Source organism: Leuciscus leuciscus (assembly GCF_965113295.1).
Source record: "Leuciscus leuciscus genome assembly, chromosome: 15".
NCBI lineage: Eukaryota > Metazoa > Chordata > Actinopteri > Cypriniformes > Leuciscidae > Leuciscus > Leuciscus leuciscus.
The window spans coordinates 13,972,449-13,988,379 of record NC_138739.1 but is presented as its reverse complement, the minus strand read 5'-3'; the positions used below and the strand labels follow the sequence as shown (position 1 = coordinate 13,988,379).

The 15,931-nt window shown below is 37.0% G+C and overlaps 1 protein-coding gene across 1 annotated transcript in view; it reads right to left on the bottom strand.

The window, feature by feature from the left end:
• Nucleotides 1-15,931, bottom strand: part of LOC309476075 (uncharacterized protein) — a 110,470-nt gene that overhangs the window by 10,493 nt on the left and 84,046 nt on the right. Inside the window, exons 6-7 of the mRNA XM_082139234.1 lie at nucleotides 4,595-4,637; nucleotides 164-364 (exon numbers count right to left, since the gene is read on the bottom strand). Coding sequence (XP_081995360.1) covers nucleotides 164-356 — 193 coding nt within the window. The 5' untranslated portion in view covers nucleotides 357-364; nucleotides 4,595-4,637. The remainder of the gene's footprint in view (nucleotides 1-163; nucleotides 365-4,594; nucleotides 4,638-15,931) is intronic.

The window sequence follows — 15,931 nt, the reverse complement described above, 5'->3', positions numbered from 1 at the left end:
GTCAGTTTGGGCTGATGACGTGTAATCATAAAGCTCACAGTCTTTCTCGTTTTCTACAAAATAAATCACCAAGTTAAATAGAAATGTACAGTAACCTGTATGTAAATAACGCAGAGAAATAATAACAACACCAAATTCAGTAGGTCATTATGTGTATTTGTACCTGATGTCATTTTTATTTTCACCAGCAGGAAAGTGAGCCAGTCCTCCATGGGGTTTAACTTTTTTTTATGGGCTGACTGCACCTGGGTCTTTGGCCATCTCACAATCTTCTCATCTTCAAGGATCCAGTTTTTTGGGATGACACCCTCAAAATGTTTGTCACCCTCAATCCAAACAGCCCTTGCAAAAACCATGTCTGAAACTACAAAAGGGCAACTAAAAAAAAAAAAAAAAGAATGCTTCATTTTTCATTATATTTCATGCAACAAAGGGAAGATGGCATATCCTCCACAGTGTGGTAGACATACAGCTTTTGTTTTCAAGTCCTGGCTTTGTAGTAGTTGTGTTTTAGCTGTGCTGTAGGTACTGCTGACAAAAGCAATGTCTAGGAGTTTAGACTGGCAAGGCTTTTCAAATAGGTTGGAGGTCTGGTGATCTGGGATGACACTGCAAACTAATTTGCCATCTGTTTTTTCTTCAGTTACAAAAGCTACGCTACCATCTTTGAGCAAAAAACAGCTGTCCCTCTGCTTTGCTGACACTGGCTGCATGCGAGTTTGCTTCTGTTTCGTATTTTTTTGTGTACGCTCCTTCTCTGCCATACGCTTTGCCACTTGCACCAAAGGGTTATGGCTGGTCTTGACAAGCTTCTTGATGGTTTTCAGATGGTTCTCAAAAGGGAAAGCAGATATTTCATTTAACGAACAATCAAAATGTGCAACATCTTCATGGAGGTGTTTTACGTTATGCACATTGTAGACAGTGAATTTATTTCCATAGACCTCAGCACTATTGATGACAAAGTGATTAAGGAGGTCTGCTGCATATGGTAGAAAGTGGTTTCTCCGCTCACGATCTGCAGAAAGAAGGATCGACATTCCAATCGTCAGGCAAAGGAAGTGGTGGTATAAATCCTGGTCCACAATTCCATGGAGTATCACTGGTCCAGTGTACAGCAGGAACTGCCGGAACTCGGTGGCTTTCCATCTATCCAACTCCTGAAGGGATCTGGGTTTCCTTGCCATCTCACTGGGCATTGAGTTCCTCAGCTTAATGAGTTCACTGGAGAGTTCAGCTCTCTGTCTCGGAGAGAGTCTACGAGGATTGGGGATCCTGCACAGGTAGTACAGGATGCGCCTCACAACCCCAAGACAAACAAGGTGCATGTAATCAAGAACAAAAGAGCCAACACATGGAATGCCTGCTCTGATCAGTGGTGTCTCCCCATTCTGGTGTTTTGCTCTGTAGGCCATCTGGCTGAACTTTTCATCTGTCCTGCTAGGGGATGTATCCTTGCTGTTGAACACTATTTTACCCAACCATTCACCCTCCTCTTCACACCTCTCACAGCTGTGGTATCCAGTGTGGTAGATTATGTTTTTCAAGAAAGCTCTTGCTGGAGCATCACAGATAAAGGCTTTTATGTGAACCTGTATGACATTTCCATTGTGTTGAATTCCATTTTCCCTGAGCCTCTTAATTTCTTCTACCAGGTCTTGGACATAGTCTTCCAATGGTGCAGGTTTTGTCATGCCACTAAACAGGCAGATGATAAAAGGCTCAAATCCATCAACCTTTGCCAGCATGGGCCAGAATTGAGCAGCACTAGATCTGAATAATGGCACACCATCAACATTAATGGTGACAGCAATGTGATCTGGTGAAGCTGGGCACTGAAGAAGTATGCACCGTATACCAGTTTCCAAACCATAATAGATGTATTCGCCGTTACATCTTGCCTGGCGTTCCACTACTTTTGGAGTACAAAGAAGTGTCCGTGAGTCCTTAGGCAGGTCATTGTGTCCATGATTACGTAGAACTTGGAGCAAGTCATTGAGTGATTTGTGTGATTGATTATTGGTCACTGCCCAATCTGCCAAGTCATTACATAGGTCCAATCTGTTTTCATCTAGGTCACCAGCTATTTCAGGTGCCTCCTCCATTACTTCATCTTCTGTGTCTGGACCTTCAACACTGTATCTTTCTCGATCCCTGCCATCATCCACAGCATCAAACTCGTCATAATCCAGATAGGACATGTCATCCATGAACTCTTCTTCCCTGTCATCCTCAGCTAGCTTCTTTACCATAGAATTGACCTTCCTCCAGTTTTTAAGATAATCTGAGGCCATTTTAACAATGCTACAGATGTCTGTAGAAAAAATAAATGATGACAGTTTTCATTTTTGGGTGAACTATCCTTTTAAGTGTAGACTCTAAAAAATGCTAGGTTGTTTCAACCCAACTATGGGTCAAATATGGACTAATCCAGCCGTTGGGTTACATTAAATTAAAAAAATTTAACCCACCGTTTGGGTTTGTCCATATTTGACTCAAAATTGGGTTAAGACAACCCAGCATTGTTTAGAGTGTACAGACCGCTGGGCTTGTCATTAAGCTTTGTCATGTGTTTGTCCTTCGGACAAGTAACTCGGTCATTCACTCAGAGTAAAAAAGCTTGTCTTGAAAAAAATAGGATTTGTTTGTTGTGTAAATCTAATTTATTTTTTATTACTATTATGGCATTAATTAGCCCACAAACTGAAAAACAGCGTACAGCCTCATGTCCACGTGTAAACGGAAAAAATCGAATTGAAAGCAAATACGGTCTGATTATGTTATCACGTCCGTGTGAAAGGTGCATTTGAACATGATAATACAATAAAATATAATTTATTTCTGTGATTAAAGCTGAATTTTCAGCATCAGTACTCCAGTCTTCATTACATGATCATTTAGAAATCATTCTAATATGATGATTTGATGCTCAACAAATATTTATGATTATTATCAACATTTTATTATTATTGAGCTCACGGTCCCTATTATAATAGCCCTATTACTACATATAGCTATATAGAAAGTTACTTGAAATACTTGAAAAGCATATGAAATGTCTACTTTTAAACAAAACTATTCAAAACAGGAAACTCTCTACTTATGTAATCCGTAGTCATGCATTAATTTGAAGCGTCCGTAACACATTATTATGGTTGTTCAGAGCAAAGCAGTTGGATTAAATGTCGATCCTAATAAACATAAGCGTAATTTAGCTTTGCATATAAAGTTTCATGTTATTTGTATTTATAATTGTTATAAACGTTATCTTTAAAATGCCATGGACGTGACAGTGCACTGAAGCGTTGTGACCTCATAATTTTCTTCATTTCTGATACAGCACAATACAGTATATTGCACACCTAAATGGACAACTTAAAAAGGGTTTTGATCTTTAGGTAAAAACTTTATTTTTTCATGGTATGGATGACATTTGCATGGAATTGCCCGATACATTTTAATTGTCGACAATCAAAAATCGTGATATCGTACATGAAACTCATGAATACAAAAAGTCCATGAAAATGAAAGAACTAAATATTAACAGTATGATTTCTGTGTGGGATGGAGGGGGGATGGTTCCCATTTATTTTGACTGTTACTATTTGACTGCTACTGTCTTGTAGTTACATCTACAAATAAATACTTTAAAATGCATAATGAACACATTTTAGTGATTTCTTAACAAATAAAATAAAATTGCATCCTAAATTTTCACAACACAGATATTAAAAACTATATATCCCTCATTTGACAGAAATAAAACTTTACTAATAAGTCATTGTAACTTTGAAAATATAACAGAGTGGTGGAACTATGTGCTCATGGGCTGGAGCTGACTCTGGAGCGAGCTAACGGGCTGGAGCGAGCTCACGGGCTGGAGCGGACTCTGGAGCGAGCTCACGGGCTGGAGCGGACTCTGGAGCGAGCTCACGGGCTGGAGCGAGCTCACGGGCTGGAGCGAGCTCATGGGCTGGAGCGAGCTCATGGGCTGGAGCGAGCTCACGGGCTGGAGCGGACTCTGGAGCGAGCTAACGGGCTGGAGCGAGCTCATGGGCTGGAGCGGACTCTGAGCGAGCTCACGGGCTGAAGTGAGGTCTTGATGATAGTCTGTGGAGGGCTTGGACGCAGGTTTGGGATGAGCTGGGATGAATTCCACAAAATATTGATTTCTGAACTGTAAGTTAAAACATTAGTATTGTCTAGTTTAAAAAAGGGTAAGGGTTAGGGTTGAATTTGTTTTGTTTGCATTATTTGAGATCTGAAAACACTGCATATTTGTTTGCAATTTTCTGCAAAAAAAATGTATCTAAATGACAATTTGATTATTTGGAATTTGGGAGAAATGTTTTCAGTAGCTTAGAATAAAATAAAATAAAATATTATTTTTACTCAAAAGCATACCTATAAATAACTTTGCAGTGTTCTCTTAATTTCTGAATCTACGTGAATATCCTATGGATAGTTGTCTCATCACAAAAAAAAAAAAAAAGACCAAATATAAATATTCAATGTAAGTTTAAAAATAAAATATACAACATATATTACTGACAACACATTTAAGAGCAGCTAAGTAATAGTATAGCCTACTTACCGTGAAATTAAAACTGATGAGGCAGAGGAAGACAATCCAAAATCTAATAAAACAAAGAAGTGAAAAATATATATTTATCAAACCTGGTAACAGTCCTTAAGTTTCATGTATGCTGCATTATGCCAATAAATACATTGGATTTTAATTTGTTGCTAGTAATTAGCATTGTTAGTATCGAGCATTTTCATGTAAATAAATGCATTGCTTCTCCACATGTTCACTGTAAAAGTAGTTTGTGTGCTTTCATGGGCTATGTGAGAAGAATTTTTGCAAGCGAGTCAGAAATTCTGGGTTCATCCGCACTCGAATAGTTTTTTTTTTCTGTCTTCAAAACCGAATATGTTCATCAGTGGTTGTATGTCAAGCAGGGACACGTTTGTGTGAGTTTTGTTTTGTGATTTCACCAGAACAAATAGAAAGACTCCGCAACGTCGTTAAAGCGCGTGTCCGTGTGGACTGTGCGCGAGTCACAACTGAGAACACTGTATCCGCGCGCCACTTATAGCAGGCAAGGAGCACTCTTGATTTAAAAAACTCCGCTGGTTAAATGGATATGTTTTATTTATTTTTATTAGGTACATCCTTGCCGCAAGATGTTTCAAAAAGTGGTGGGGACAAAATCGATCAGTCCTGCTGAGTTTTGCTCCAAACCTGATCAAACTCTCCTGCCAATCGCTTCCTATAGTAGCCTAACCTATCGCTTCCTAGCCTAACCTAAAATCTGTAGGATTGTGACCCTTGGAAACCCTACTACTAGCCTACTAATAATAATACTGTTCCTCCAAAGTAACGTTAACATGGCAAACAAACTCTAACTAAAAGAGCGCGAGCGCGTCTCTCAAATGACGTCATACATCTAACGGTATTTAACGGAAGATTGTAAGTTAGGCCTATAAGGACGCTTGTAAGATGTACATTTACAAGAAAAAGATAGTCAATTAACCTTTACATATCTTAATATGTTCCTTGATATTCACTTTTATGAGATAACTTATTTTTAGTGGTTAAAATAACTTAGTTGAGAAAACCAATCAGGCTCACATTCCCTCACAGGCTCATCAGGCTATCCCATATAACTTAATTGTATTATTTACTCTGGTCATATTGTTAATTGTCATATTTGTGATTTTATAATTCATATTTTCAGTTGTAAATGTAATTTAAATCAATTGGTTACATAGGCTAGGCTACTTGAATACTCACATCTCTGTATCCGGAAGCAATGCGCGCGATAAGCACCGAGACAGCCGCTTATATACCCTCGGCCAGATTCGCGGGCTTAGCACGCGAGCAAAAATTCAATTTTTTTATATTTTCTTAATTATGTAAAATGTAATGTATACATTTATTCCAATCTTTTGTTATATTATTCTGCCATTAAATGACACATAAAATAATTAATTAATTAAATTAAAACTGATGGAGTGTTTTTTTTTTCTTTCTCTCTTCTGGCTGCATATTTTTTCTTATAATGAGAACAGTGGGAATGCAATTTTTTGTGTAATATTATACCCTGGTGGTATCTCTATAATCACTTTTAGCTGAAAGTGTATTACTAACTAACAGGCAAACCAACACTGAGTGGGGGCCCCAGGCAAAATTAGTTTGAAGATTTACTGTATCTTGAAGATTGCTGTATTGTATTATGTCTTCTGTTATAAAGATGAAGACTGATATTTCGTTCATTTAAAAAATAAGTACACAATGTCGTAAAAATTAAACAACATATGTTCTGTTAGATGTTTTGTGTTTTGACTAGGCTACTTTTTTAATTTTGTACAATTATATCTAGGCTATGTAATGAAGATATATTATCCAAAAAAATTATATATAATTATATATATATATATATATATATATATATATATATATATATATATATATATAGGCTATATATATATATATTTCTGCTTAAATACTGGATGCATGGAGGAATAGCCTATTCCGCGCTCAAGCTTTATATAGATATATTTCTCATGTATTTGAGGCTAGTATACGCTGTGTTTCTATTTATTTTTGAGACGCGCTCCAGTTAACGGAGACCATGAAAGCGCGCCCTGATTGTTTTATTTTATTTTACGAAAGCACAACGTTTTATTGTTATTGTGAGTTTACACAAATAAAAGTAGTTGCGACAGATGCATTATTCTTTTCTGTATGGACAGAAATGATGGAGTATTTTAAGTTGTTTCCACTGTTGATAGGAAAATCCAAGTGACGTCGCCGGCGCCTCCAAAATGTCATGCAGTGCGCGCTCCACATTCCGCACAAACACTTGGATTTGCACCTAATAATAGCGCACATTTATCTAGGTTAAGGTTAGAGCGAGCGGCCATGCCAGACGGAGAAGTCATTTTCATGTTTAACAAATCAAATCATGCATTTTCTACATACCTGCTGCGAGTAAGCGCTGCTCCAGTTTGAAAAAGGCGGCTGAGGCGAGCTGGTAACCGCATAACCAGCGTAACGAGAGAGGGGCCCCACTAAGGGGGATGCAGAGATGTTGCTGCGTCTTTATATTAACATTCCTGATTGTTTGAATTATCAGCCCTCGGGGGCCCCTTAAAATGCGGGGCCCCAGGCAATTGCCTGGCTTGCCTGCCCTATTGGGGCGCCATGATGTGCTGGGACAGGTACCGAAGTTATGGCTGTAATGAAATCATTTAAGGCAAGGTGCAGCACACAAAGCATAAGAGATTTTGAAGAAAAAAGAAAAAGAAAAAAAGATTTGTCATGTTTTTTGTTGTTTTTTCACCCTCCAAAAAACAGTTAGGCCAACTTACTTCAAACATAACCCAAATGGAGATGTTTAGCACTGTTCAATGACACTGTTCATTGCACCTTTTTGTAGCCTATAAAATGAATGTGAATTGGGGGTCAGTTGTCCCCCTTTGCTATCTTCATTTGTGTTCCTCATCTCCAAGTCATTTGGAACAAACATTAACAATAACAACATTATTTTCATTTCTCTGGTCGAATGTTCATAAGGACTGTGACATATATGTTTCTACAAAACTGCCGCGGGATAGAGGTGGGCAGATCGATCCTTGAGTATCGATATATCGATACTGACGTGGTATCGAAAAGGATCGATCCTCACATAAAAATATCGATCCAAATGTGTGTTTTTTTTTACCAGTAATTTTTATTAATTTAGCACGCAATTCAGTGCGTAAAATAAGCTTCTAAGTGGAAAAATAAGCGAATGTTAGCGGATAATTGTGTAGGCTAGAACTTTTTCTCCTAGTCATCTGGATACAAGACGAAACCAATCAATCACAGAGCGTTCGATGCTGGTGCTTCGCTGAGCTCACAGGACCAGTGCGTTTGGGAAACAAAGCCTTGCTTAGATGACAGAGAAACAATCGGGTATTTTTTTTTAATAAACAAAGCAAAAGTGTATATAACGGTTCAAAATGTTGACGTCAGTAAGATTTTTTTAATGAAATTAATATTTTTATTCAACAAGGATCAATGCATTCAATTGATCAAAAGTGACAGTCAAGGGATTTTCACTGTTAAAAAAAAACTACTTCATAAATGCTTTTCTTTCAACTTTGTTCATCAAATAATTCTGCATCATGGTTTCCACAAAAAAATGAAACTGTTTTCAACATTGATAATAATAAGAAATGTTTCCTGAGCTGTAAATCAGCATATTAAAATGAATTATCACCATGACTGGAGTAATGATGCCGAAAATTCAGCTTTGATCACTTGAATAAATTACAGTTTAGTATGACATAGAAAACAGATAGCCTATGTTAAATTGTAATATTACAGTTTTTACTGTATTTTTGATCAAATAAATGCAGAAGAGAATAAAAAATCTTACAGACCCCAAACTTTTAAACTGTAGGCTAGTGTACAATAGTACTTTTACTATAATTAGGGTAGTTTTGTAAAAGTCACTGACTAATAATTACAGGCGAGTTGAGAGCACAAATCACAAAATATTTAGTAGTCATGAAAGCGTATTCAGATTTAGCATATTAATGATGCATTCACCTCATAAATCATGACACACTGCTCTAGCACAGGAAAGTGCATAAGTTCAAGTGCATGCTTTTAAAACGAAAAAGTATTGGTATCGGTATCGATATCGGCGATACTGGCCCTGTATTTACTTGGTATCGGATCGATACCGAAATTTGGAGTATCGCCCACCTCTACCGCGGGATTTAGCAACATTACATGTCTGGGCATGAACACATTTTTATTGACATTCAGTTCTCCCGATCTAAACCAATGAAATTACAGGAATGATAGTCAGGTGATTCAGAAATAATATCCTAAAGTGCAACAAATTAAATGTCCAGCAGATGGCACCAGCGTCATTAAAGCTTAGCCTTTTGTACACGTTTTATTGTTATTGTGAGTTTACACAAATAAAAGTAGTTGAGAATAATGTATTATTATTTTCTGTATGACCAGAAATGATAGAGTAGCCTATTTTAAGTTGTTTCCACTGTTGATAGGAAAATGCAAGTGTTCGCGCCTGCGCCTCCGTGCCATTCAGTGCGCGCTCCACATTCAGCTTTGTTCCTTTTTTGCAAAAAAGCGTCTTCTAAATATAGCCTATTAAATGTTATAATAAAATAATATCAAATGAGTATTATTTGCATACATGGACCTCAAACACACCGCGTCTTCTAAGTCAGGTGACTGTAAATGCGCAAAAACTGTTTCCATTGCAGTTTTGCGAAATATTCCTTTTTCGAATCGCCTGAAAAACCATCTCATGAGAGCGTAAAAACTTGTTGGCGAAAAACGGGAGTTTTTGCGAATTGACGTGTTTCCATTGTGCGTATTTTCAATTCGCAATTTGAAGGGTAATGGAAACGAGGCAGAGGCAGTTCACTTTAAAAATATTCAATTAAAGTGAATGGTGACTGAGGCTGACATACTTTCTAAAATAATCTAATAACAGTGACAGTGCGGTGAGTAAATTTAAGACTTTTTTTTTTTTTTTTTTTTTTTTGGATGAACTAATCATTGAATATAATCATATTTTATTGTTTTTGAGGAAAAATACAATGCATCTGTTTACTGACCGTCTGATGCATATTGATTACAAAATTTGGAACTTCTTGCAACAAAGTCATGAATGGTCTTACCTTTTTTCGTCTTTTTGGTTTATACAATGCAGAATCATTCATGTCTTTCTCCTGGGTCTGAACTGCATAAACAATAACATAATGCATACAAGTTAAAAACAACATTCAATCTATTGAAATTGGCATTATAAAAGATACATATTTCAACATAAATTAATTGTTAATTGCATTAATTGTTTGATCTCGTTACCTAATTTTTTCCTGCAGATATAGAAGAGCCCAATGACTGCAGCTACAATCAACAGAGATCCAGCAGCAGCAGCAGCAGAGATCAACACTATCAGAGACACTGACACTGGAGGAGGAGGAGAAGGAGAAGAAAAGAGAGACAACAATTAAAGGAAAATACAATCAGCAACAGTTTCCCCCATACAGACGTTCCCCCTGTAAAAACATTTGACAGCCACTGACCAGTCACAAACATCACAAACGATCTGTAAACAGGGCTTTAAGTGTAAAATACCGAACTTGTCCTTTAAAAAGAATGTCAAACACAAATATTATATAAAACCAGTCTTATGTGTAATTTTTTTTAAATTGAGATTTATACATCATCTGAAAGCTGAATACATAATCTTTCCTTTGATGTATGGTTTGTTATGATAGGACAATATTTGGCCGAGATACAACTATTTGAAAATCTGGAATCTGCGGGTGCAAAAAATCGAAATATTGAGAAAATCGCCTTCAAAGTTGTCCATTTCTATTGGCGATAGTGCTGCATCCATTCACAAAAATAAATGTTTTATATATTTAAGGTGGAAAATTTACAAAATATCTTCATGGAACATGATCTTTAGGCCTACTTAATATCCTAATGATTTTTGACATAAAAGAAAAATCTATCATTTTGACCCATACAATGTTTTGTTGGCTATTGCCACACACGTGCAACATAAGACTGGTTTTGTGATCCAGGGTCACATATATATATATATATATGTACAATACATGCTATGATTAAAAATTCTGTGCCTTTTTACCTGCATGTTCTGTGATGAGTAGGCTATATAGCCCATTAAATCTTTTGTTGTGTTGACGTTAATAAAATGTGACAACACGCAGAACAATTACAGGTGGAAAATAACCTCACTCAGTTCGAGTGCCAAAATATGCACAGGGACAGCGAGGATCAGCTTTCCGCGTCAGAAACGCATGTCAAAGGCTTTTTCAAAGTCCTCATCTCTATCAACAACGCTGACGGCTGTGCCAGCAAGAGAAAGAGAGAAAACAACGGAGACGTGTCAATGAATAAACATGCAAGTACTGTAAAAGTACAGGAAGGCAGTGTCTATTTCGTGTACACAACATGGATAAACTACAACAGGGAAATATGTTAGCTGTGTGGACGTGAAATAATTGTTAACAATTCTCGTTTTTTAGTGATACTGATACGGATTCTTATTCTCAATCTTTTAATCTTTGCTGTTTTCTGTTACTGCCTGAACTTCACATTACTTGTAGCGTCTTCTCGTTTTAGAACAGCTTTACACGAATCAAAGATCAAAAAACACTTTCATTTTCTCATAATATTCATTGCACATCCCCACATTTTTCAATGATTCCCAAACAACTCATCAGATTAATCAGTCTCTCTTAATCCCTCGTTTCCATGAGTTTATCTGCTCTGATTGGCCAGATGGCTCAGTCTGTGGTGATTGGTCTACTTCTTACAGCTTGTGTCCGAAGCTAAATGCCCATTGCCATAGCTGAATTATAGCTCCACCCAGAGGCTTCCTGCTCAGTGATTGCACTGTAAAAACCATAGAGATGATGTCAGTTTTACCATATCAGTCAAGTCAAGTCAAGTCACCTTTATTTATATAGCCCTTTTTACAATACAGATTGTATCAAAGCAGCTTTACATTGATAAAATGAAAATAATACAACAAAGTTTGTTTCTAGAAGAAAATTGCATCATTGTCCACCCTAATTAATAATATCGTTGAATATTGTAAAAATCCCCAACTAAGCAAGCCAAAGCCAAGGCAACAGTCCGAGCGTCCAAAGCCAGTCCGAGAGCAAGTCCGATGATGATACATTGGAGGAACAAGTTATTCAACCCGAACGCAGGACGTTTCTCAGTGATACGCTGCTCAGTTATGGGACATTATGAGATGTTGCAGCTGTAAGTCCTCCCCATCAGCATTAAAAAATGTATGTCCATCAACAGGGGCGGACTTTACCATTAGGCAAAGGTCGGCAATTGCCTTGGGCCCCGAGCTACCTAGGGGCCCCCAAAATGCCCATTAACTTATGCTTAAGTTTTTTTTTTTTTTTTTTTTTTTTTTTACTTTTCGCAAATTATATATTTCTAAAACTCCATTTGCAAAAATGGCATCAAATCATTAGTCACAGAAAGGAGGGGGCCCCCCACCTCACTACATTGGACTATTCCATTATCTTACGCATCTGCGAAAGTGACAAGCCTGTATTGCGACAAAAAACTGACAGAGAAAAAGAAGTGTGACAGAGTGTAAGGAGTAGTAGAGTAAAAATGAAGCGAAGCTACCCAAGCGGTGCTGAAAAAAGGAGGACAAATTGCCGAATAAGGTAACAAACTTGTTTTGTGATGCCCGCTGACAATGACAACAACGCTAACGATACAGGAACTACACAAACAGAGCAAGATGAGTCTAAACGTGAAAATGAAAAGTTTCGAAGTTACCCAAGAGTCTCAAATAAAAGAAAAAAAAGACTCGGATACTGTAAGTATTTAGGAAAGCTGCTAACGATGACAAACTTTTTTATGGCTAGGAACAACAAACGTCCAACGCACAGAAAAATCGTGAAGCAAAACAGAGCAGTTTAAATTACTTATGATATGAAAAATCTCAGCTCTCGGTTTCTGTCAATTCTATTACGAAATTCAAACAATAAATACCCTTTGGAGCTTGTAATGTGACGTGACCGATCCCTAGAGGCACGTGAACTGATCATCTTCGGTAATAACTTACCAAAATGTAGTATATTCCTTATTCATAAATAATATCGACCAATCAGTGTTTTTCAACCGTGGAAAGAGGTAAAACAGCTGGAGAACAATCGTCACATAACGTTACCTCAGGAAAGCCATTTAATTACCATAATATAGGCTATAGCATGTTAGTTGACTAGAAAAATAAGATATAAAGAGTATTTAGCTAAATATGTGTAGCCTACTATATTACTTATTTAGTATATTGTTTACTAAAACGCATTATGTTCATAGTTTTTTTTTTTCTTGAGAAAAATTAACGTCTATCTTGTGTACCTAATATGTATCTAAATGAGCCAGTATTGAATCAAATCACAAGAATTGAATCGAAATTTGTCAAGCAAAAATAAAATAAAAACAGAGCTTACCAGAAATTGTACCATGTAAACATTGTGACGTTTCTGTTTAGGTGTGAATAAGAATAAGTGTATGCAAGGTTTAAAGGGGAAGCTTTATTTCTCCTCTCCAACCTTTACCTGCCATTCAGTCTGTAAAAAAAAGATTTTTAAAGGTGCAGTGTGTGATTTTTAGACGTCACAATATGTCGATCTTCATAGAAGGGGGTTCCCGCGGTTATGTAGGCCTAGATATAAATGACTCATTCTAAGGTAATAAGAACATAACGGTTCATTAAGTAAGGTTTTTATGCACTGAAAACATAGTTATATATTGCATTTATGTCAATAGATCCTCAGAAATATGACACATTGCACCTTTAAAGATCGGATGGGGGGCCCATACATACCTTCGCCTTGGGCCCCCAATTTGCTAAATCCGCCACTGTCCATCAACAAACCCATGTGTATATTCTAATTTATTGCAGTGCATATGCGGGAACTGTATCAATAACAGTGCCTAGCACTAATGTGAATCTTGATCCGTCTTTACTCAAAGTAGTAAGAACGACAGACAATCTGCATTAATAGACACAGTTTTAGCTAATTTTGGCCCATCACGGCTGATTAGCTGAAGCATTTCAGTAAGAGTAATAACGTGAATTAGCCGGTTAGCCAGAAACTTACACAGTATAAAACACAAAACTAAAACACAGTAGGATTCGAAATACAAACAACTTGTTTAGTCGGTTCAGAGTTGATTTCTTTTGGGATACAATAACTTTATTTATCGTGCACTTTCGACTTTACAACTTTGCAGAATGTTTACATTCACAAACAGCTGTATTACACACTGCATGAAGGGGAATATTTGAAAAACCATAATAGGGACACTTTAAAAAAATTCCCTTAATGGCCCCTTAATTTTTTTTTTTTTTTGTCTGGAGCCCCACTGCTTCTAGGCAACTTAACAGATCAGCCTTGTTTCCAAAGCATAGTCCACCATGAGAGAGTGATGGAAGGTAGACCTGATTTTTGAGTTTGAAGAAGTTTTCTAGGTTCTCATCACAGATCTGACAGATGATGTTGAGTGTGAAAAACAGTCATTTTTCAGTGAGTCTTGTCTTGGACTGTCCTCTTATTGGAGTTGTTTAAATAAGAGAGAGCTTGTTCCTCTTCAAAGGGGTGGTGATGGGTTTTGTGCCCTGCTTCTCTGTAACAAAGAGTTTGTACTGCTCTTGGCCCATCCTCTCTGCAACCCGAACAGCATCCACAATAGTCCAGCTTCAGAAGGTTGTTGCTGTACTCTGCGAAAGGATTCCCATTTCCTCGATCACGTCAACCAATTTTTGGCCTTATTCTGTTTTCAGAGACACCCTTATTGCTGAACTCCATGGCATTTTCAAACTCATCAATTAGACGAGACACTTCTGGTCCAGCACAGTCCAGCAATAGAGGGAATCAACTACTCCTCAATCTCCCTTCACTGTAGCACTGTTTTGCTCGTGCGCTTGTGATTGTTGTGAGTACATGAAATATGATAATTTCATTCTGCATCTTCTCAGATACTGTGATTTCATTGTAATCCTTCTCACAATGTCACTGAATTAACCATTAACTATTCACCTGAACGGTTTATTGTTTCTGTATATGGTATCATTGTAATCCTTCACCATCCAAATATAGGGGTAGACATCACATTTTACGTTATCATGTTTGGTTCGGGAGATATGATATAAAATACAAAATTTGGTTATGGCGGAAAGTAAAATTGCCGCCACAACGCGTTTTTGTGATGGCTCCATTTGTGAAAATGTCCAGGGCCGCAAACTGTACAAGTGTACCAAGTTTCATGCTTTTATGAAAAAGTGAACATCATTTTCACATATCACCTGTACCATTTTGAGCTGATGATATAGGCTATTTATTAAAAAGTGTGGTTGTAGTTTCACTTCTAAAAACATTGAACATTAGTTTAAACAACAGTTCATACAAGTGCAAAGTTGTAAAGGTTAGAATGGAACATCATAAATAAAAAATGGCCTATAGTTATGGACGTTTTAGCTGCAAATTATGAAATTGAAACCGTGACTGCAGCTTAAGATTTAAAACGCGTGTGTCAGTGTGACATCACAGAGATTGAGCTTCATCTCTTCATTAGGGAAATAACTGATTCAACATCTAAAAGCCCTGTCAACAAGTAAAAAAAAAAAGATGGGATTTTGCTGGACTTAGTTGATAAATACAATTTAAATAATATTTTCCCAATACCCTTGTATCCCTTGCTGATTTGCTGTTTAGAAGGTTATTTTTTTGAGCCTGTGCAGATATGTTTTTTTTTTTTTTTTTTTTGTCTAAGCCCTGGTTATACTGTTAAGTTGATTGTAAATTAAATGGCATCTTATTATATTTTAGGTCCTCTTAACCTCTTCATATTCGCTGGTCATGTTTTACCTGGTTTGATTTTAGGGCGACCAACCTTATAGTTTAGAACTGGGGCGTTTATATGCATAAGGAGTCTGACAACAGCCAGTGTTCCATACGAAGATCTGATCTCAACTTCATTGAGTCCATCTGGGATTACATGAAGAAATAGAAAAAACTGCTAAATCCAAAAGAACTGTGGTAACATCTCCAAGACACTTGATGAAACTTTCCTACAAAGCTACATGAAAAACTATGTGCAAGTGTACCTGGACAACAGCTGTTTTAAAAGCAAAGGGTGGTCACACCAAATATTGATTTGATTCAGGTAATAGAAGCTAATTGATAAATACAATGCATCCTCATTTTACAGCATTTTTACACAAGTGCCTAAAACTTCTCAGTGCTACAGTAGCTTTGCAGAAAGGTTTTTTCAAGCATCTTGGAGGAATTGCTGTAATTCTTCTGGATTTAGTCTGTCTCA